At 41.9% G+C, this 24,140-nt stretch overlaps 1 protein-coding gene across 4 annotated transcripts in view; it reads right to left on the bottom strand.

The window, feature by feature from the left end:
* The window catches only part of LOC133535433 (plexin-A1-like), a 508,851-nt gene that overhangs the window by 34,958 nt on the left and 449,753 nt on the right, over positions 1-24,140 (bottom strand). For 2 of the 4 annotated variants that reach the window (XM_061875266.1, XM_061875268.1), the window contains exons 18-21: positions 20,317-20,553; positions 15,118-15,261; positions 11,472-11,706; positions 9,008-9,156 (exon numbers count right to left, since the gene is read on the bottom strand). In XM_061875266.1, the coding sequence (XP_061731250.1) occupies positions 9,008-9,156; positions 11,472-11,706; positions 15,118-15,261; positions 20,317-20,553 (765 nt within the window). The remainder of the gene's footprint in view (positions 1-9,007; positions 9,157-11,471; positions 11,707-15,117; positions 15,262-20,316; positions 20,554-24,140) is intronic. The other 2 variants (XM_061875267.1, XM_061875269.1) reach the window with 1 other exon arrangement.

The following is a 24,140-nucleotide window of genomic DNA, read 5'->3' as shown; positions in this document are numbered from 1 at the left end:
ATTATCAATTGTGCTGAATGTATAAGTTATCACATAACTCTTATGCTTAAAGGCCGTTGCTCTGTCTCTGCCTGATTCCTTGCTTCTAGTCTTGTTTAATAGATGGTTTGGTGTTTGAACCTGACATTGTCACTACACACAGGTACAATGAGATTAAAAGCAACTCCAGTATCAGTGCCACAGTCTAGAATGCCTTTCATTGTCTGTTAAAATAATTATGTATAAGTTATCACACAACTCTTATGCTTAAAGGCCGTTGCTATAGTTATTATCAATTGTGCTGAATGTATAAGTTATCACATAACTCTTATGCTTAAAGGCCGTTGCTATAGTTATTATCAATTGTGCTGAATGTATAAGTTATCACATAACTCTTATGCTTAAAGGCCGTTGCTCTGTCTCTGCCTGATTCCTTGCTTCTAGTCTTGTTTAATAGATGGTTTGGTGTTTGAACCTGACATTGTCACTACACACAGGTACAATGAGATTAAAAGCAACTCCAGTATCAGTGCCACAGTCTAGAATGCCTTTCATTGTCTGTTAAAATAATGATGTATAAGTTATCACACAACTCTTGTGCTTAAAGGCCGTTGCTATAGTTATTATCAATTGTGCTGAATGTATAAGTTATCACATAACTCTTATGCTTAAAGGCCGTTGCTATAGTTATTATCAATTGTGCTGAATGTATAAGTTATCACATAACTCTTATGCTTAAAGGCCGTTGCTGTGTCTCTGCCTGATTCCTTGCTTCTAGTCTTGTTTAATAGATAGTTTGGTGTTTAAACCTGACATTGTCACTATACACAGGTACAATGAGATTAAAATAAACTCCAGTATCAGTGCGACAGTCTAGAATGCCTTCATTGTCTGTTAGAATAATTATGTATAAGTTATCACACAACTCTTTTGCTTAAAGGCCGTTGCTATAGTTATTATCAATTGTGCTCAAGTTGTACTTTTCTATCCGTGCAAAGGCACACAACTTCTAATCTTCCATTGCGAGTTGTCTCGCAACGGCAGTTTGTTTCCAGACCCCGCCTGCTGACAGCCAAAGATGGACTTCGAGTACCTCAACGCAGACAAAACAGAGACCTGGTGTAACGTATTGTGTCCACTGGGGCTGCTTGCACCTTAGAGCGAAGGGTGAAACTCTAACTGAGTGCGCATCTCAATAGGTTTCTCCTCATGAGTAAAATTGAACTCTGTCCCTGCCTGATTCCTTGCTTCTAGTCTTGTTTAATAGATAGTTGGCCGTTTGAACCTGACATTGTCACTATACACAGGTACAATAACATTAAAATAAACTGCAGTATAAGTGCGAAAGTCTAGAATGCCTTTCATTGTCTGTTAGAATAATTATGTATAAGTTATCACACAACTCTTATGCTTAAAGGCCGTTGCTATAGTTATTATCAATTGTGCTCAAGTTGTACTTTTCTGTCCGTGCAAAGGCACACAATTTGTAATCTTCCATTGCGAGTTGTCTCGCAGCGGCAGTTTGTTTCCAGACCCTGCCTGCTGACAGCCCAGGACGGACTTCGGGTACCTCAACGCAGACAAAACAGAGACCTGGTGTAATGTATTGTGTCCACTGGGGCTGCTTGCATTACCCCTCTCTTCAGAAGCAGATGTTAACTAGGGAACTCCCGAATAAATAGAGGAGAGCGTGGAGCTGTACCTTAGAGCGTAGGGTGACTACGTGTCTCCTCATGAGAAAATTGAACTCTGTCTCTGCCTGATTCCTTGCTTCTAGTCTTGTTTAATAGATAGTTCGGTGTTTAAACCTGACATTGTCACTATACACAGGTACAATAACATTAAAATAAACTGCAGTATAAGTGCGAAAGTCTAGAATGCCTTCATTGTCTGTTAGAATAATTATGTATAAGTTATCACACAAATCTTATGCTTAAAGGCCGTTGCTATAGTTATTATCAATTGTGCTCAAGTTGTACTTTTCTATCCGTGCAAAGGCGCACAACTCGTAATCTTCCATTGCGAGTTGTCTCGCAGCGGCAATTTGTTGCCAGACCCTGCCTGCTGACAGCCAAGGACGGACTTCGGGTACCTCAACGTAGACAAAACAGAGACCTGGTGTAACGTATTGTGTCCACTGGGGCTGCTTGCATTACCCATCCCTTCAGAAGCAGCCTCAGTGATGTTAACTAGGGAACACCCGAATAAATAGAGGAGCGCGTGGGGCTGTAGCTTAGAGCGTAGGGTGACTACGTGTCTCCTCATGAGCAAAATTGAACTCTGTCTCAGCTTGATTCCTTGCTTCTAGTCTTGTGTAATAGATAGTTCGGTGTTTGAACCTGACATTGTCACTATACACAGGTACAATAACATTAAAATAAACTCCAGTATCAGTGCCACAGTCTAGAATGCCTTTCATTGTCTGTTAGAATAATTATGTATAAGTTATCACACAACTCTTATGCTTAAAGGCCGTTGCTATAGTTATCATCAATTGTGCTCAAGTTGTACTTTTCTATCCGTGCAAAGGCTCACAACTTGTTATTTTCCATTGCGAGTTGTCTCGCAGCAGCAGTTTGTTGCCAGACCCTGCCTGCTGACAGCCAAGCACGGACTTCGGGTACCTCAACGCAGACTTACATATTACAATATTTCATTCATGCGAGTGGATCTAGCATAATAGTGTGAGAGTCCAGTCCATAGTGGATCTAACATAATAGTGTGAGAGTCCAGTCCATAATGGATCTAACATAATAGTGTGAGAGTCCAGTCCATAGTGGATCTAACATAATAGTGTGAGAGTCCAGTCCATAATGGATCTAACATAATAGTGTGAGAATCCAGTCCATAGTGGATCTAACATGATAGTGTGAGAGTCCAGTCCATAGTGGATCAAACATAATAGAGTGAGAGTCCAGTCCATAATGGATCTAACATAATAGTGTGAGAGTCCAGTCCATAATGGCTCTAACATAATAGTGTGAGAGTCCAGTCCATAGTGGATCCAACATAATCGTGTGAGAGTCCAGTCCATAGGGGATCTAACATAATAGTGAGAGTCCAGTCCATAGTGGATCTAACATAATAGTGTGAGAGTCCAGTCCATAGTGGATCTAACATAATAGTGTGAGAGTCCATTCCATAATGGATCTAACATAATAGTGTGAGAGTCCAGTCCATAGTGGATCTAACATAATAGTGAGAGTCCAGTCCATCGTGGATCTAACATGATAGTGAGAGTCCAGTCCATAGTGGATCTAACATAATAGTGAGAGTCCAGTCCATAGTGGATCTAACATAATAGTGAGAGTCCAGTCCATAGTGGATCTAACATAATAGTGTGAGAGTCCAGTCCATAGTGGATCTAACATAATAGTGTGAGAGTCCAGTCCATAATGGATCTAACATAATAGTGTGAGAGTCCAGTCCATAGTGGATCTAACATAATAGTGAGAGTCCAGTCCATCGTGGATCTAACATGATAGTGAGAGTCCAGTCCATAGTGGATCTAACATAATAGTGAGAGTCCAGTCCATAGTGGATCTAACATAATAGTGAGAGTCCAGTCCATAGTGGATCTAACTTTATAGAGTGAGAGTCCAGTCCATAGTGGATCTAACATAATAGTGTGAGAGTCCAGTCCATAGTGGATCTAACATAATAGTGTGAGTCCATAGTGGATCTAACATAATAGTGTGAGTCCATAGTGGATCTAACATAATAGTGTGAGTCCATAGTGGATCTAACATAATAGTGGGAGTCCAGTCCATTGTGGATCCAACATAATCATGTGTGTTCAGCATTATGTTCTTGGCTTACAAAGACAGGTCTGACTTCAGGTACGCCTCACATTGACATTGTCCTTCTTGATGGTTTCTTCCTGAACATCAAACCTCCAAAACCCTCACAGCTCTTCTCCACACCAACATGCATAACAACGATCTCTTTTACAAGTCACATTTTATTGGATCTGCAACACCATCTGCATTCTGTCTCCCACGGCAGTAACATGAGAGAACAGAAGAAGGTGTGGCAGAACACAAGACATAATGGAGCACCGAGTAGAAGAAAAAGGAATACGTGCTGAACAAAAGCTGCAAATACTTTACTTGTTCTTTGTCGGCTTTCATTCCGACACAATCAGACGAATGATTCACTTATCGCCTTTCACTTTGGCCTATTACACTCTCCACAGTTGTCCATCTTTCTTCTGCACTCCTTCCGTCCCACACGCTTTCCTCTTCCCTTAAAGCGGGCTGGCGAGCGTCATGCCGGAATAAGAAATTGATCCGCCTGCGAGCGCAGTGCTGCGGTCTGTGATTGCCCGGGCCGTACAAATGAAAATCCAATGTCGCGCTGCAACGTCCCCTCGGACTACAGCTGAGAGCGTTGTGCTGATACCGAGGATTTCGAAGTATGCCCGCCAGCCCCCCCGCACACACACCAGCACCCGTGGGCGTCGCCCACCAGAGAGAGGACATTTATAAGAAACACAGGATAAATATTTGACTTAAAGGTGCTAATATATGGGAAATATTTCTAAAATGTACAAACCCCGTTTCCATATGAGTTGAGAAATTGTGTTTGATGTAAATATAAACAGAATACAATGATTTGCAAATCCTTTTCAACCCATATTCAGTTGAATATGCTACAAAGACAACATATTTGATGTTCAAACTCATAATCTTTACTATTTTTTGTGCAAATAATCATTAACTTTAGAATTTGATGCCAGCAACACGTGACAAAGAAGTTGGGAAAGGTGGCAATAAATACTGATAAAGTTGAGGGATGCTCATCAAACACTTATTTGGAACATCCCACAGGTGTGCAGGCTAATTGGGAACAGGTGGGTGCCATGATTGGGTATAAAAACAGCTTCCCCAAAAAATGCTCAGTCTTTCACAAGAAAGGATGGGGCGAGGTACACCCCTTTGTCCACAACTGTGTGAGCAAATAGTCAAACAGTTTAAGAACAACGTTTCTTAAAGTGCAATTGCAAGAAATTTAGGGATTTCAACATCTACGCTCCATAATATCATCAAAAGGTTCAGAAAATCTGGAGAAATCACTCCACGTAAGCGGCATTGCTGGAAACCAACATTGAATGACCGTGACCTTCCATCCCTCGGACGGCACTGAATCAAAAACCGACATCAATCTCTAAAGGATATCACCACATGGGCTCAGGAACACTTCAGAAAACCCCTGTCACTAACTACAGTTTGTCGCTACATTTGTAAGTGCAAGTTGAAGCTTTACTATGAAAAGCGAAAGCCTTTTATCAACAACATCCAGAAACGCCGCCAGCTTCTCTGGGCCCGAGATTATCTAAGATGGACTGATGTAAAGTGGAAAAGTGTTCTGTGGTCTGACGAGTCCACATTTCAAATTGTTTTTGGAAATATTCGACATCGTGTCATCCGGACCAAAGGGGAAGCGAACCATCCAGACTGTTATCGAGGCAAAGTTCAAAAGCCAGCATCTGTGATGGTATGGGGGTGCATTAGTGCCCAAGGCATGGGTAACTTACACATCTGTGAAGGCACAATTAATGCTGAATGGTACATACAGCTTTTGGAACAACATACGCTGCCATCTAAGCGCCGTCTTTTTCATGGACGCCCCTGCTTATTTCAGCAAGACAAGGCCAAGCCACATTCACCATGTGTTACAACGGCGTGGCTTCGTAAAAAAAAAAAGAGTGCGGGTACTTTCCTTGCCCGCCTGCAGTCCAGACCTGTCTCCCATGGAAAATGTGTGGTGCATTATGAAGCGTAAAATACGACAGCGGAGACCCCGGACTGTTGAACGACTGAAGCTCTACATAAAACAAGAATGGGAAAGAATTCCACTTTCAAAGCTTCAACAATTAGTTTCCTCAGTTCCCAAACGTTTATTGAGTGTTATTAAAAGAAAAGGTGATGTAACACTGTGGTGAACATGCCCTTTCCCAACTACTTTGGCATGTGTTCCAGCCATGTAATTCTGAGTTGATTATTATTTGCAAAAAAACTAAGTTTTGAGTTTTAACATCTTGTCTTTGTAGTGCATCCAACTGAATATGGGTTGAAAAGGATTTGCAAATCATAGTATTCTGTTTATATTTACATCTAACACAATTTACCAACTCATATGGAAACGGGGTTTGTAATCTTTGCATGCACACACTATCACCGACGTGTGACATAACTGCAGATAAAAACAGCTTTTTTTATGCAAATTTGTCTGTACTAGGGTTGTACGGTACTAGTAAAGTACCGCCATACTAATTAATCATATTACGTACTATACCGCCTCTAAAAAGTACCAGTTCCCTCCATGACAAGTACCGTCGTCACAAGCAGAGGAGCATGTTCGGCAGTGCACACACACAGAGTACTCACAAGCAGACACAGTGTGTAGACAGAAAAGGGAGAACGGACGCATTTTTGGGGTAAAAAGTAACACCGATACGCCCTCGGGAAGACATAGCGGCTAACATCCATCCACAGTGTTTAAGCCACTTCTAAATCACTAATCCTCGTCCCCATGGCGACAAATAGAGTACGTTTCTTACAAGTACATTATCACTGCAGGACGTAGAATAGCAAAACATGCTTAACTACACACCATAGGAGGATACACTAGCTCGCCGCTAACAAAAGCTAGCGCTCCTGAATGTAAACAAATGCCACGGGTGGATCTACACCTGACATCCACTGTAATGATACCAAGTAAAAGAGCGTATCTAGTCGATACTACTAGGATTACATCGATATATATATAGAAATTACGTCCCTGGACACATGAGGACTTTGAGTATGACCAATGTACGATGTTGTAACGACCTGGTATCGGACCGATACCTAAATGTGCGGTATCATCCAAAACTAATGTAAAGTATCCAAATAAGAGAAGAATAAGTGATTATTACATTTGAACAGAAGTGTAGATAGAACGTACGCAGATTTTAACCGAAAAATGAACAAGTATATTAATAATCAATTTTTTACAGTTTGTCCCTCATAATGTAGACAAAATAATAGTTACTGCATACGTCAACAGACAGAGTCTTTGTTTGTTTACTTACTACTAAAAGACAAGTTGTCTAGTATGTTCACTATTTTATTTAAGGACTAAATTGCAATAATAAACATGTTTATGTACCCTATGATTTTCTGTTAAAATACTGTATTTAATTTGAATTTCCGCCGGGTATTTAATATGCGCCTGCTTGGAATTTCCCCAGGGTGAAACTCGTCACGTCACGAGTGACACTTCACCTGTCATCATTTACAAAATGGAGGAGGCTGATTTCAATAATTTGAAATCGCATAAAGGGAAGACGATTAAGAGCTATTCAGTAGGATTTAAGGTCCAAGCTATTGAATATGCTAAAAAGAACAGTAAGCAGCTATGTTTTATTAATATACCATAGCTGCGTGTGTCAAATTTGAGTCATTAAATGAATCCCGCCTCCTAGTGATCCTTCTTGCGACTACTCGGCTGCAGAAGAAGTGACAACAAGCAGCGATCGTTTATTTTTTCCTCTCGCTTGCACTTTTAACATGGAGGATTACATATCTAAAATAAAACAGTTTTCTAAACTGGACTTTCAATCGAAGCAGGAGGTAATAAAGGAAGATCTCCATCGAGACAGAGAGACTTTTAAAACTGAAGAAAGATAAGGAAGACTTCTATAAACAAGTCATCGATGCTTTTGATCTGAAGGAGCTGCGCATGGACTTTAATGATAAGTAAAGGTAAGACCATAATAACCTTTTTTTCATGATGGTATCCTTACATCACACTCAAATTTTTACTGCATGCCTTTGGTAAGTGCCGGGGTGAGAAGAGTTTTCAAATTAATTAGCGCATGCTTGCCTTTACTGCATGCCTTTGGTAAACACCGGAGTGAGAAGAGGGCGGTATAGCTCGGTTGGTAGAGCGGCCGTACCAGCAACTTGAGGGTTGCAGGTTCGATTCCCGCTTCCGCCATCCTAGTAACTACCGTTGTGTCCTTGGGCAAGACACTTTACCCACCTGCTCCCAGTGCCACCCACACTGGTTTAAATGTAACCTAGATATTGGGTTTCACTATGTAAAGCGCTTTGAGTCACTAGAGAAAAGCGCTATATAAATATAATTCACTTAATTAAAGGCAATACGGTACACACAAAGAATAGCTATTGCGACATCCAGTGGACACATTTAGAACAGCAGTTTCTTTCATTCTAAAATAAAACCGTTTTCTAAACTGGACTTTCAATCGAAGCAGGAGGTAATAAAGGAAGATTTCCATCGAGACAGAGACTTTTAAAACTGAAGAAAGATAAGGAAGACTTTTATAAAGAAGTTATCGATGCTTTTGATCAGAAGGAGCTGCGCATGGACTTCATTTATAAGTAAAAATAAGACCATAATAATGTTTTTTTTATTAAATGTGCTTTTCATGATGGTATCCTTACATCACACTCAAATTTTTAAGCGCAGGCTTAAATGTACAGCATGCCTTAGGTAAGCGCCGGAGTGAGAAGAGGTTTTAAAATCAAGGAAATATGGTAAACAAAATAATGATTTTTTTGTGGTCCACTTTACTTAGAAAAGTATCAGTTCCAAAATATTGGTATCGGGACAACCTTAGTTTGTATCGATCGGAAAATTGGCACGGGTACCTAATGTGGTGACCGGGTGAATCTATATCTGGATTAAGACGCTTATTTATGACCGTGTCTGGAAAAAAAGAAAATAGCAGTGGGGTTTTTCTGCAAGATATATATTTAACTTGTGCCTTTTTAAAAGAAAAATGTATTATGGTACTTTTGGAGAGGGGTGTGGTTTCATTTGCAATAAGGTCATGTCTCCACACACCAATAACTTGCACAAAAATTAGTGATAAAATGGCATGTAATAAATTCCCACAAAAACTTATCCAATATGTGTTGTTATCTACATATCAGTCTCTCTGGTTTCCGGATGTCAACTTGCGACGTGGTTCAATGCCGCACACTGCCTGACCAGAACATGCGTGTGGTGTACTGACCCGTACCTCCATCTCCTTCAGCACAGGGTGGTCCTCGATGCCCGGGAAGAGGACTCTCATGGCGTACGTGCGGTAGTCCAAGAAGGGGATCCCTGCGCCGTCCAGCTCCTGAGTCAGCTCGTGGATGTCAGTCTGCAGCTCTGCGAAGGCTGCACGGGACAAAAGGTAGCAAATGATCATGGAGATGTGATGACTAGATTAGATTTATGTGTGCTAGTTCTGTGGAACGCTCTCCCTGACCATTTGAGGGCACCACAGACTGTGTATGCTTTTAAAGAAGGCTTAAAAACCCTTCTTTTTAAAACAAGCCTTTTTTTAGTTATATGTGTGGTAGCTCTGTGGAACGCTCTCCCTGACCACTTTAGGGCACCACAGACTGTGGATGCTTTTAAAAAAAGCTTAAAAACCCTTTTTTTTTTTTAAAGGGAAAAAAGCAGCCTTTTCTTAGATTTATGCGTGCTAGTTCTGTGGAATGCTCTCCCTGACCATTTGAGGGCACCACAGACTGTGTATGCTTTTAAAGAAGGCTTAAAAACCCTTCTTTTTAAAAAAAGCCTTTTTTTAGTTATATGTGTGCTAGCTCTGTGGAACGCTGTCCCGGACCACGTGAGGTCACCACAGACTGTGGATGCTTTTAAAAAAAGGCTTTAAAAAAACTATTTTTTTTAAACAAAATGGCCTTTTTTTAGATATATGTGTGCTAGTTCTGTGGAACGCTCTCCCTGACCACCTGAGGGTAATGCAGACTGTGGATGCTTTTAGAAAAGTCTTGAAAACCCTTCGGTCCGGTGGCCATGGATGAAGAGCTGGCTGTCCAGAGTCGGGACCCGTGGGTAGACCGTGCATCGGTTGGGGACACCTCTGCACTACTGACCCCAAAAGGCTCGGGATGGTGTCCTGTTGGCCCCACTATGGACTGGACTCTCACTATTATGTTAGATCCACTATGGACTGGACTCTCACACTATTATGCTAGATCCACTATGGACTGGACTTTCACTATTATGTTAGATCCACTATGGACTGGACTCTCACTATTATGTTAGATCCACTATGGACTGGACTCTCACTATTATGTTGGATCCACTATGGACTGGACTCTCACAATTATGTTAGATCCACTATGGACTAGACTCATATAAAATTATGTTAGATCCACTATGGAATGGACTTTCACAATATTATGTTAGATTCACTATGGACTGGACTCTCACTATTATGTTAGATCCACTATGGACTGGACTCTCACTATTATGTTGGATCCACTATGGACTGGACTCTCACAATTATGTTGGATCCACTATGGACTAGACTCATATAAAATTATGTTAGATCCACTATGGAATGGACTTTCACAATATTATGTTAGATCCACTATGGACTGGACTCTAACTATTATGTTAGATCCACTATGGACTGGACTCTCACTATTATGTTAGATCCACTATGGACTGGACTCTCGCTATTATGTTAGATCCACTATGGACTGGACTCTCACTATTATGTTGGATCCACTATAGACTGGACTCTCACTATTATGTTAGATCCACTATGGACTGGACTTTCACAATATTATGTTAGATCCACTATGGACTGGACTATCACTATTATGTTAGGTCCACTATGTACTGGACTATCACTATTATGTTAGATCCACTATGGACTGGACTCTCACTATTATGTTAGATACAATATGGACTGGACTCTCACTATTATGTGGGGGTCGGGGTGGGGGGGTCACCTACACCTGCGGTCCTCTCCAAGGTTTCTCATAGTCATTCTCATTAACATCCCACCGGGTTGTAAGTTTTTCCTTGCCCCTTTGTGGGCTCTGAACCGAGGATGTCGTTGTGGCTTGTGCAGCCCTTTGAGACACTTGTGATTGATTGATTGATGTCTGACAAAGATCTCTTTTTACAAGTCATGTTTTATTTGATCTTTAGCAGGATGATGTTATCAGTATTCTACTCTTCCACCTCCCGCAGCAGTTAAGGACATCAATAGACCCTCGCCGAATCCGCGCAGTCGCCTGCCAAATTAATTTATGCTAATGTCGGCCCCGTCCCGCTTCATTTGCTGCCAAGCCCCTCCCTCCTCGCCACTGTCCCACCTCGTGTCTACCCAGCCTCCATCTCCGCCTGCTCGTCAGGCCGGCCAGGCGGCTCTCTCGCTGGGTTGGAGAGCTAACATCTGCTGGCTGGCTCGGATCAAAGTGCTCCTCTGGAAACGGACCAAAACCCCCCGCCTAACCAGCAGTGGGGGAGGGCGTGGGGAGTCCAGACTAGAGTGGATTGCACTGTTTAATTGGGGTTGTGCAGTGTTTGGAGGTAAGCTGCAGCAAGGGAAAGATTTGCCCAAAAAGTTATTCGGGGACACGGGAAGAATTCAGAGAGCAAGATGCCGAGAAGGAAGGAGAGGAACCGGGGTGTGTGTGTGTGTGTGTGTTTCTAGAACGTCTACATACCCTCCTTGCACTCCAGGGCCACCCTGGACTCCAGGTTGTCCATCTGCAGTTGCAGACGTTTGAGGGTGCGGTCAGCGTCCCGGGACTTCCTCTTGTAGGCGATGAGGACCACGATGATGACCAGCAGCAGCAGGCCGCCTCCTCCTCCAATGCCGATGATGGCCGGCAGGGTGAGGAGGCTGTCGGAGTAGATCTGCAAAGTCCCCGGCGAGTATTCGAAGCCTCCAACACGCACCTAGACAGAGAGAGACCATTACTTATGTGGTCTTCTCAATTAAAGACCTAAACTACCTTCGAACCCTGCGGCTTATAAAATGGTGCTGCTAATTTTTAGGACTGTTTTCCCAGCTAGCAATATAGAGTTTTGTATTCATTCAAACTGAATGAATAAATGACTTCTGTTTTGTTTGATCAGCCGTTTTGCTGCCTTGTGACAGGCACTAATTAGGGTATGTAAATAAATATTTACAAAATCTTTCCTTCCAGTATATATATCCATGGCGTATAGTCCCAGTAAGGCTAATATATGTAGGATATTAATTTGGTGGGTGAGGGTTAAAAAAAACGGTGAGTTCTGGAGCCCCGGAAAATAATAATTAATAAAAATTGGACGCACTATATCAAGCAAACTAATACAGAATCTGATTTAAGGTTGGACCTTAAAATCCAATTTAGTTCTCTGAAAATATACATGTATATATGTATGTATATATGTATACATATACATATATACACATATATACATACATATACATGTATGTATATATGTATACAGACGTATGTGTATGTATATATATATGTATATGTATATATATATGTATGTATATATGTAAACATACATATATACATATATATGTCTGTATATGAGTATACATACATATATATGTATGTATGTATACATATACATACATATATATGTATACATATATGTGTATATTTATATATATACATATATATATGTTTATATATATATGTGTATATATATATTATATATATTTTTTTTTAGGTTTTTTGCATTAAAAATATGGTTGCTGTTTTCACAGTGTGTTACTGTAAATGTAAAAATGGTACCGCAGCTTTTTTCTTACGGTAGGATTCTGAAGACCGAGCTGTTTTAAAAATATATATATTATCATGTTTATAGTGTAAAATTTGACGGATAACTTGCTTCGAAACCAAAAGGCTAAGTAGATATTTAAGTATGTTTTTACCCCCAAAATGTTTCGAATGTGTGATAATATAATATCTGTTGCATAATTAGATGGATACCGTTTAAAAGATTATATAATGTTGTGGTTTGTGCAGCCCTTTGAGACACTAGTGATTTAGGGCTATATAAGTAAACATTGATTGATTGATATATATATATATATATGTATATGTATGTGTATATGTATGTATGTATATATATATATATATATATATATATATATATATATATATATATATATATATATATATATATATATATACACACACACAAAAGGTATGTTGGGGTGTGGACACAACAAAAACATGACTATATTCCTGACTATTATCCCCTCCTTAATTCTTCAAAAGGCTTCTATCTAAGAAAATTCCAAATGCAGGAGGGAGAAAATAGACCCAGGCACCCCGCGCCCACCAGCCATTTGGGTCTGTATTGAATATCAATAATGCTGAAAAGCCCAGGAGTACAGCAGCCAGCCAAGACCAATGAAAAGCCTGTAAAATATAAATACATTCCGCAAACACCCCAAGCAATACTGCAGCCAGGAATCAGGATGTGTGCTTTTATGCGTGCGGATGTATGAATGGAGGGGAGAGGACATCGACGACGACTAAAGAGATTTAGCTTTTAGGATTTTGGGGAAAGAAAAGCAAGGAAGGATTTGAATGAATGAGAAGAAGTGGATTGATGTAAACAAAGGCAATGAACAGAAGCTGTCGAAAATCATCTCAAACCCAGACGTTCAACATTTCCATCCATCCATCCATCTTCTTAAGCTTATCCGAGGTTGGGTCGCGGGGGCAGCAGCCTAAGCAAGGAAGCCCAGACTTTCTTCTCCCCAGCCACTTCGTCCAGCTCTTCCCGAGGGATCCCGAGGCGTTCCCAGGCCAGCCGGGAGACATAGTCTTCCCAACGTGTCCTGGGTCTTCCCCTTGGCCTCCTACCGGTTGGACGTGCCCTAAACACCTCCCTAGGGAGGCGTTCGGGTGGCATCCTGACCAGAGGACCGAACCGCCTCATCTGGCTCCTCTCCATGTGGAGAAGCAGCGCCGTACCTTTAGCTGCCCCCTGGATGGCATAGCTTCTCACCCTATCTCTAAGGGAGAGCCCCGCCACCTGGTGGAGGAAACTCATTTCGGCCGTTTGTACCCGGGATCTTGTCCTTTCGGTCATGACCCAAAGATCAAGACCATAGATGACGATGGGAATGTAGATCTTGTACCCGTGATCTTGTCCTTTCGGTCATAACCCAAAGCTCATGACCATAGGTAGATCGACTGGTAAATTGAGAGCTTTGCCTCCGGCTTAGCTCCTTCTTCACCACAACGGATCGATACAACGTCCGCATTACTGAAGACGCCGCACCGATCCCACTTGTCGATCTCACGATCCACTCTTCCCTCACTCGTGAAAAAGACTCCCAAGTACTTGAACTCCTCCACTTGGGGCAGGGTCTCTTCCCCAACCCGGAGATGGCACTCCACCCTTTTCCGGGAGAGAACCATGGACTCGGACTCGGAGGTGCTGATTCTCATTCCGGTCGCTTCACCGATCCAGTGAGAGCTGAAGATCCTGGCCAGATGAAGGCATCAGGACCACATCATCTGCAAAAAGCAGAGACCTAATCCCGCAGCCACCAAACTGGTTCCCCTCAACGCTCTGACTGCGTTGAAGGGAACCCCATACTCTCTGAGTACCCCATACTCTCTGAGCACTCCCCACAGGACTTCCCGGGGTAAACGGTCCAATGCCTTCTCCAAGTCCACAAAGCAAATGTAGACTGGTTGGGCAAACTCCCATGCACCCTCAAGGACCCTGCTGGGAGTATAGAGCTGGTCCACAGTTCCACGACCAATATAAAAACCACACTGAAGCCGTCAGGACCACATCATCTGCAAAAAGCAGAGACCTAATCCCGCAGCCACCAAACTGGTTCCCCTCAACGCTCTGACTGCGTCTAGAAATTTTGTCCATAAAAGTTATGAACAGAATCGGTGACAAAGGGCAGCCTTGGCGGAGTCCAACCCTCACTGGAAACGTGTCCGACTTACCGCCGGCAATGCGGACCAAGCTCTGAAACTGATCGTACAGGGAGCGGACCACCACAATCAGACAGTCCGATACCCCATACTCTCTGAGCACGAGGGACACGGTCGAATGCCTTCTCCAAGTCCACAAAGCACATGTAGACTGGTTGGGCAAACTCCCCTGCACCCTCAAGAACCCTGCTGAGAGTATAGAGCTGGTCTACAGTTCCACGACCAGGACGAAGAACCACACTGTTCCTCCTGAATCCAAGTTTCGACTATCCGGCGTAGCCTCCTCTCCAGTACACCTGAATAGACCTTACCGGGAAGTTCACACTGCGTGACAATCGGCATAAAGACCGACCACGTGGGAATAATCAGTTGAGGATTATTGATCGGCGGTACTCACAGTGACTTTGTGCTGGCCTGTCAGGTTGGGCCACTCACACAGCAGCTGGCTTTCGGACAAAGTGAGGACGCACGGCGTCTCCCCGATCAGCACCGTGTAGTTCAGTCTGCTGTTTCCTGGAGCGGCGGGGATCAGGTTACGGCCCTGGGAACAAGTGCACGCCGATCATTGACATTCCCAAACCACGTTTGTGTCATCAACAGCGATTTTGAAATGGTGTAACCGTGGCAACAGTGCTTCGGCTTTATCATGGCAGACCAAACCTTTTGCTTGCCAGGAAACCAAATATAAATGTCAATGCAATCAAGCCCTGCATTTAAATATATTTGCATCCTAAATCTCACCTTTTGAAATATTACCACCCTCGCCACACCACAACTCTACTCAGTGGGTGTAGTTATTCTACCCTTTGGAGTTTGGATATTTCAGTTTTCGGTCAAGTCTTTGAAACTCCAATAAATATAAAGTTTAAAAAACTAAAACAACATTACATTTTCCTACTTAATGATAGCTACTAGAGATGCGCGGTTTGCGGTTTATCCGCGGACTCCGTGGATAAACCGCGGGTCGGGCGGGTGACATGACGAAAAAATAGATTTTAATTAGATTTGGGCGGGTGGCGGTTGAACCATCCGGAAATATTTGATATACATGGTTCTGGATCGGTATCCTTTGCCATTCAAAGGGCCATTTAAGACCCGTGTCACAAAGCGAAGAAGTCAATAGGAGACGCTATTATTTTCCAGAATGACTACCGGCAGTCACTCAGATAATAAGTATTAGGGCGTGCTATGAAGTCATTGACTTTGTCGCCTACTACAACATGTACGATCTGCTTGTCAGTCCAGCTTCCACAGCAACCCGCACACGCCTGGAAGGCATACTGGGTGACACAGAGTACACTAACGGTTGTGATATAAACAATTTTAACACTCTTAGTAATATGCGCCACGCTGTGAAGCCACACCCAACAAGATTGACAAACACATTTCGGGAGGACATCCTCCCAGTAACACAACATAAATGCAACACAACAAATACCCAGAATCCTTTGTATCCATGACTGTTCCTGACTATTTTATAGCAGCAAACCCAGCCGTGCGTCGGAAAGGTGGGTGGGGTTGGGGTCGCGGGGGTGTAAAATATATTCAGGAAAAGTCACGGATACAAAGGATTCTGGGTATTTTTGTGTTGCTTTTATGTTGTGTTACCGGGAGGATGTTCTCCCGAAATGTGTTTGTCAATCTTGTTGGGTGTGGCTTCACAGCGTGGCGCATATTAGTAAGTGTTAAAGTTGTTTGTATCACAACCATCAGTGTACTCTGTGTCACCCTGTATGAATTTCAATCTTGTACGTGTGATTGCGGAAGCTGCACACAACATGTTGCCGGACTAACAGTCGGTGTGTACATGTTGTTGAAGATGTCACAATATTATCATAAAAAGACAACTTTAATCGCCTTATAATCCGGTGCACCTTTTGTATGAAAATAGACATTGTACTTTATAATCAGGTGCGCCTTATAGTCCGAAAATGCCATTCTATTACATATTGGAATGTTTTTGCTGGTCTATATTAAAACCCTGTGTTAATACAAAGTGGTGTGTTGATGCACCCATGGAACCAGATCAGTGGACACATTTATAATCAATCTTTCCCATTTCTCTTTCAAAAATCAGTGAAAACACCTTTCCTGGCATACTAAAGAACGTACTGAAAGGAGGACACAGGTGGTTTAGAGGCAATGGTTTCAAACCACCACAGCAGCTTCATCGGTGACCTTGGATGTTGTTTGGAAGGTCCGAAAGGGAAGAAATAGATTTTGAAATGTTTGACAGTAGAATCCTCTGACTCACCTTCTTACAGTCACAGGTAAAAGTTGCCTTCTAAAACTTTAAAAGAAAAACCTCCGACGATAAAAACAAAAACAAAAAAGGCTTGGATGCAAAGTCCAGCATGACATTATTCAGTCAGACATAAGTCTTCTTTTTCTCCCCAGCAGAAGAAATAAACTCGCATAGGTGATGCAAGAGAGCAGAAAGCCCAAAAGGTTTTTTTGTATGACAGGAAGAAACCAAGAGTCGAATATATATTAGGTGAAAGGATGAAACAAAACAACAGATCAGTGAGCCCCATTCAGCATAAAGTTCCGAACTTTCCCTCTCATCTTTCTTCCTAAGTGATTTCTTAAGAGGAGTCCATTCAAATTCATGACGTGTTCTTAAACGCCCAAATTGCTGTTCTTAAGTAGCTAAATGCCAAATGGTTAGCGCGTGCGTGTCTATTATAATTTGAATATAAAAACACGCCCTTACTTCCCCAATATGCAAATGTAAAGACCCTTAATGCCGTAATTCTAACTTTTTAGACCAGTTGATCTGCCTTTTCATTTCTTTTCTGCTCTGCCTCCCTCTTCCTTTCGGAAGGTGTACAGGTCCGGTGGCCATGGATGAAGCACTGGCTGTCCAGAGTTGGGACCCGGGGTGGACCGCTCGCCTGTGCATCGGTTGGGGACATCTCTGTGCTGCTGACCTGTCTCCGCTCGCGATGGTGTTCCTGCTGGCCCCACTATGGACTGGACTGTCACTATTATGCTAGATCCACTATGGACTGGACTCTCACTATTATGTTATATCCACTATGAACTGGTCTCTCACTATTATGCTAGATCCACTATGGACTGGACTCTCACTATTATGTTGGATCCACTATAGACTGGTCTCACACTATTATGTTAGATCCACTATGGACTGGACTCTCACTATTATGTTGGATCCACTATGGACTGGACTCTCACTATTATGTTAGATCCATTATGGACTGGTCTCTCACTATTATGCTAAATCCACTATGGACTGGACTCTCACAATATTATGCTAAATCCACTATGGACTGGACTCTCACTATCATGCTAGATCCACTATGGACTGGTCTCTCACTATCATGTTAGATCCACTATAAACTGGTCTCTCACTATTATGTTAAATCCACTATAGACTGGTCTCTCACTATTATGTTAGATCCACTATGGACTGGACTCTCACTATTATGTTAGATCCACTATGGACTGGACTCTCCCTATTATGTTAGATCCACTATGGACTGGTCTCTCACTATTATGCTAGATCCACTATGGACTGGTCTCTCACTATTATGTTAGATCCACTATGAACTGGTCTCTCAGTATTATGTTAGATCTACTATGGACTGTACTCTCACAATATTATGCTAGATCCACTATGGACTGGTCTCTCACTATTATGCCAGATCCACTATGGACTGGTCTGTCACTATTATGCTAGATCCACTTCGGATTGGTCTCTCACTATTATGTTGGATCCACTATGGACTGGACTCTCACTATTATGTTGGATCCACTATGGACTGGACTCTCACTATTATGTTAGATCCACTATGGACTGGTCTCTCACTATTATGCCAGATCCACTATGGACTGGTCTCTCACTATTATGCTAGATCCACTTCGGACTGGTCTCTCACTATTATGCTCGATCCACAATGAACTGGACTCTGACTATTATGTTAGATCCATTATGGACTGGTCTCTCACTATTATGTTAGATTCACTATGGACTGGACTTTCACAATATTATGCTAGACCCACTCGACGTCCATTGCATCCGGTCTCCCCAGCGGGGGTGGGGGTGGGGGGGTCACCTACACCTGTGGTCCTCTCCAAGGTTTCTCATAGTCATTCTCATTAACATCCCACCGGGTTGTAAGTTTTTCCTTGCCCTTATGTGGGATCTGAACCGAGGATGTCGTTGTGGCTTGTGCAGCCTTTTGAGACATGTGATTTAGGGCTCTATAAATAAACATTGATTGATTGATTGATTGATTGATTGAATTTGCAGAGGTAATCGCCCTTCAATTCCGGCGGAAAAGCCAAACATCAAACAAACGTAGAAAACACAAACAGATTACAGAAGAGAAATTCGTATTATCCCGCGGGGTAAATACATCATGTCAAAACGTAAGTTTAACTCATCTGTATACTCTAGCCTTTAAATAGACCTCCTTTCTAGACCAGTTGATCTGCCGCTTCTTTTCTTTTTCTCCTATGTCCCCCCCTCCCTTGTGGAGGGGGTCCGGTCCGATGACCATGGATGAAGTACTGGCTGTCCAGAGTCGAGACCCAGGATGGACCGCTCGCCTGTATCGGTTGGGGACATCTCTACGCTGCTGATCCGCCTCCGCTTGAGATGGTTTCCTGTGGACGGGACTCTCGCTGCTGTCTTGGATCCGCTTTGAACTGAACTCTCGCGGCTGTGTTGGAGCCACTATGGATTGAACTTTCACAGTATCATGTTAGACCCGCTCGACATCCATTGCTTTCGGTCCCCTAGAGGGGGGGGGGGGTTGCCCACTTCTGAAGTCCTCTCCAAGGTTTCTCATAGTCAGCATTGTCACTGGCGTCCCACTGGATGTGAATTCTCCCTGCCCACTGGGTGTGAGTTTTCCTTGCCCTTTTGTGGGTTCTTCCGAGGATGTTGTAGTTGTAATGGTTTGTACAGTCCTTTGAGACATTTGTGATTTGGGGCTATATAAATAAACAATGATTGATTGATTGATTTAAGAAAGGGGGGACAGCTGAGGTAACCTTGAAGCGGTCAAATAAATATTGGTCACTTCGGGCATGGTCTTGAAATGTGAAATGTATATATATATTGCTCATTTTGCTATATGTCTGTATTAATTAAACATTGGACAATAGAAGTAAAGGAACTTGTCACACTTAAGAACAAATAGGCCACACTAAAAGTGGTCTGGATTACTCCTAGATTTGGTTCTTACCTAAAAACAAATCCCAGCTATGCAAACATTGGTGATACAAAAATCTCCTGAAAAACTTTGTTAAAATACCAATGATTGGGTGAGGTAAAATGTGTCCTCTGCATTTGACCCATCCCTTTGTTCACCCCCTGGGAGGTGAGGGGAGCAGTGAGCGGCAGCGGGGGCCGCGCCCGGGAATAATTTTTGGTGATTTAACCCCCAATTCCAACCCTTGATGCTGAGTGCCAAGCAGGGAGGTAATGGCTCCCATTTTTATAGTCTTTGGTATGACTCGGCCCGGGGGTTTGAACTCACAACCTACCGATCTCAGGTCGGTTTAGTGGCCCTAAGAACAAAATTTGTTCTTTAAGAACGGTTGCTGAGTTTAAAAAGCAGAGCTTTACCTTGAGTATAAGTGGAGAGCTGGGCTTGAGCTCCAACATGCCGTTGGGGCTCAGTGGCTCAAACACGGGGTCCGGGTGATAGCTGAACGTCTCGTTGACCACCAAGACCGAGTGCACGTCGTCCATGATGAAGCCGATTTCGTCCGGACTGCTGCCGGCCTCGGAGAAGCCTTTGTCGGAGGCGGCCACGGAGGGAGCCAGACACACCATCACCGTGTTGTTGAGCACCGTGCAGTTCTGGGACGGCAACACAGGAGGGTTAAGCGCTAATTGCTTCCAGAGAATATTAACAGACTAAGTAGTGTTTGCACAAGAGCATCTAATCTGAATTATGGCTCATTAGCACCAGGTGTGTAAATAGTTAGCAATACTTCCTACATTCAGAGAATATTAACAGACTAAGTAGTGTTTGCACAAGAGCATCTAATCTGAATTATGGCTCATTAGCACCAGGTGTGTAAATAGTTAGCAATACTTCCTACATTCAGAGAATATTAACAGACTAAGTAGTGTTTGCACAAGAGCATCTAATCTGAATTATGGCTCATTAGCACCAGGTGTGTAAATAGTTAGCAATACTTCCTACATTCAGAGAATATTAACAGACTAAGTAGTGTTTGCACAAGAGCATCTAATCTGAATTATGGCTCATTAGCACCAGGTGTGTAAATAGTTAGCAATACTTCCTACATTCAGAGAATATTAACAGACTAAGTAGTGTTTGCACAAGAGCATCTAATCTGAATTATGGCTCATTAGCACCAGGTGTGTAAATAGTTAGCAATACTTCCTACATTCAGAGAATATTAACAGATTTAGTAGTGTTTGCACAAGAGCATCTAATCTGAATTATGGCTCATTAGCACCAGGTGTGTAAATAGTTAGCAATACTTCCTACATTCAGAGAATATTAACAGACTAAGTAGTGTTCGCACAAGAGCATCTAATCTGAATTATGGGTCATTAGCACCAGGTGTGTAAATAGTTAGCAATACTTCCTACATTCAGTGAATATTAACAGACTAAGTTATGTTTGCACAAGAGCATCTAATCTGAATCATGGCTCATAAGCACCAGGTGTGTAAATAGTTAGCAATACTTCCTACTTTCAGAGAATATTAACAGACTAAGTAGTGTTCGCACAAGAGCATCTAATCTGAATTATGGCTCATTAGCACCAGGTGTGTAAATAGTTAGCAATACTTCCTACATTCAGAGAATATTAACAGACTAAGTAGTGTTTGCACAAGAGCATCTAATCTGAATAATGGCTCATTAGCACCAGGTGTGTAAATAGTTAGCAATACTTCCTACATTCAGAGAATATTAACAGACTAAGTAGTGTTTGCACAAGAGCATCTAATCTGAATTATGGCTCATTAGCACCAGGTGTGTAAATAGTTAGCAATACTTCCTACATTCAGAAAATATTAACAGACTAAGTAGTGTTTGCACAAGAGCATCTAATCTGAATGTTGGCTCATTAGCACCAGGTGTGTAAATAGTTAGCAATACTTCCTACATTCAGAGAATATTAACAGATTAAGTAGTGTTTGCACAAGAGCATCTAATCTGAATTATGGCTCATTAGCACCAGGTGTGTAAATAGTTAGCAATACTTCCTACATTCAGAGAGTATTAACAGACTAAGTAGTGTTTGCATAAGAGCATCTAATCTGAATTATGGCTCATTAGCACCAGGTGTGTAAATAGTTAGCAATACTTCCTACATTCAGAGAGTATTAACAGACTAAGTAGTGTTTGCACAAGAGCATCTAATCTGAATTATGGCTCATTAGCACCAGGTGTGTAAATAGTTAGCAATACTTCCTACATTCAGAGAATATTAACAGACTAAGTAATGTTTGCACAAGAGCATCTAATCTGAATTATGGCTCATAAACACCAGGTGTGTAAATAGTTAGCAATACTTCCTACATTCAGAGAATATTAACAGACTAAGTAGTGTTCGCACAAGAGCATCTAATCTGAATTATGGCTCATTAGCACCAGGTGTGTAAATAGTTAGCAATACTTCCTACATTCAGAGAATATTAACAGATTAAGTAGTGTTTGCACAAGAGCATCTAATCTGAATTATGGCTCATTAGCACCAGGTGTGTAAATAGTTAGCAATACTTCCTACATTCAGAGAGTATTAACAGACTAAGTAGTGTTTGCATAAGAGCATCTAATCTGAATTATGGCTCATTAGCACCAGGTGTGTAAATAGTTAGCAATACTTCCTACATTCAGAGAATATTAACAGACTAAGTAATGTTTGCACAAGAGCATCTAATCTGAATTATGGCTCATAAGCACCAGGTGTGTAAATAGTTAGCAATACTTCCTACATTCAGAGAATATTAACAGACTAAGTAGTGTTCGCACAAGAGCATCTAATCTGAATTATGGCTCATTAGCACCAGGTGTGTAAATAGTTAGCAATACTTCCTACATTCAGAGAATATTAACAGACTAAGTAGTGTTTGCACAAGAGCATCTAATCTGAATAATGGCTTATTAGCACCAGGTGTGTAAATAGTTAGCAATACTTCCTACATTCAGAGGATATTAACAGACTAAGTAGTGTTCGCACAAGAGCATCTAATCTGAATTATGGCTCATTAGCACCAGGTGTGTAAATAGTTAGCAATACTTCCTACATTCAGAGAATATTAACAGACTAAGTAGTGTTTGCACAAGAGCATCTAATCTGAATTATGGCTCATTAGCACCAGGTGTGTAAATAGTTAGCAATACTTCCTACATTCAGCGGCAAACAAGAAGGTCCACAAAAACTCTCCTCATAGGTCGGGGGTCGGCAACCCGCGGTTCTTTAGCGCCGCCCTAGTGGCTCCGGAGTTTTTTCAAAAATGTATGAAAAATGGAAAATAAGGAGTGGGAAAAACATATTTTTTGTCCTAATATGGTTTCTGTAGGAGGACAAACATGACACAAACGTCCCTAATTGTTATAAAGCACACTGTTTATATAAAACATGCTTCACTGAGTCGAGTATCTGGCGAGCACTGTTTTGTCCTACTAATTTTGACGGTCCTTGAACTCACCCTAGTTTGTTTACATGTATAACTTTCTCCGACTTCCTAAGACGTGTTTTCTGCCACTTTTTTCATTTTGTATACCAAACCTTTAACATTGTGCATGAATGCACAAAGGTGAGTTTTGTTGATGTTATTGAGTTGTGTGGAGCGTGCCAACCAGACATATTTGGACACTGCATAACTGCAAGCTAATCGATATTTAAGCGAGCTAAAAATGCACAGATTGTATCATTATGCCTCATTTGAGATCATTTAGTTTCCTTTAAGTCCTCATAATTCAATTTATGTCTGTATGTGATATGGTTTTTAAATTTTTGCGGCTCCAGACGGATTTGTTTTTGTACTTTTGGTCCAATATGACTCTTTCAACATTTCGGGTTGCCGACCCCTGTCATAGGTCAGCCCGACAATTAACCAGGCAGAACCGGAAAAATCGACTGCATAGAGGGGCGACAAAGGCAAAGGACTGTTTTGGTTTTTGTGTTACTTTGAGCAAAAAAAAAACAGCCGGTGAGGGGTAAAGGTTAGCCGAGCCCCATGGTGCTATAGGTGAGGCGCTTTATTGCTGCTTGACATTTCAAAGGTTAAAGCTGCTAAAAGGAAAAACTCTACATCAAAACCAAACAGAAAATAGGCCCTTGGCTGCTTGACTGACAGGTCAGATGTGTATTTCAAAGATAATATATATATATATATATATATATATATATATATATTTTTTTTTTTTTTTTCTTCTGGACCACATACTTGTTGGTCACA

This window comes from Nerophis ophidion, linkage group LG16 (assembly GCF_033978795.1).
Source record: "Nerophis ophidion isolate RoL-2023_Sa linkage group LG16, RoL_Noph_v1.0, whole genome shotgun sequence".
Lineage (NCBI taxonomy): Eukaryota > Metazoa > Chordata > Actinopteri > Syngnathiformes > Syngnathidae > Nerophis > Nerophis ophidion.
The sequence above is the reverse complement of the archived record's forward strand: the minus strand, read 5'-3'. Positions and strand labels throughout refer to the sequence as shown.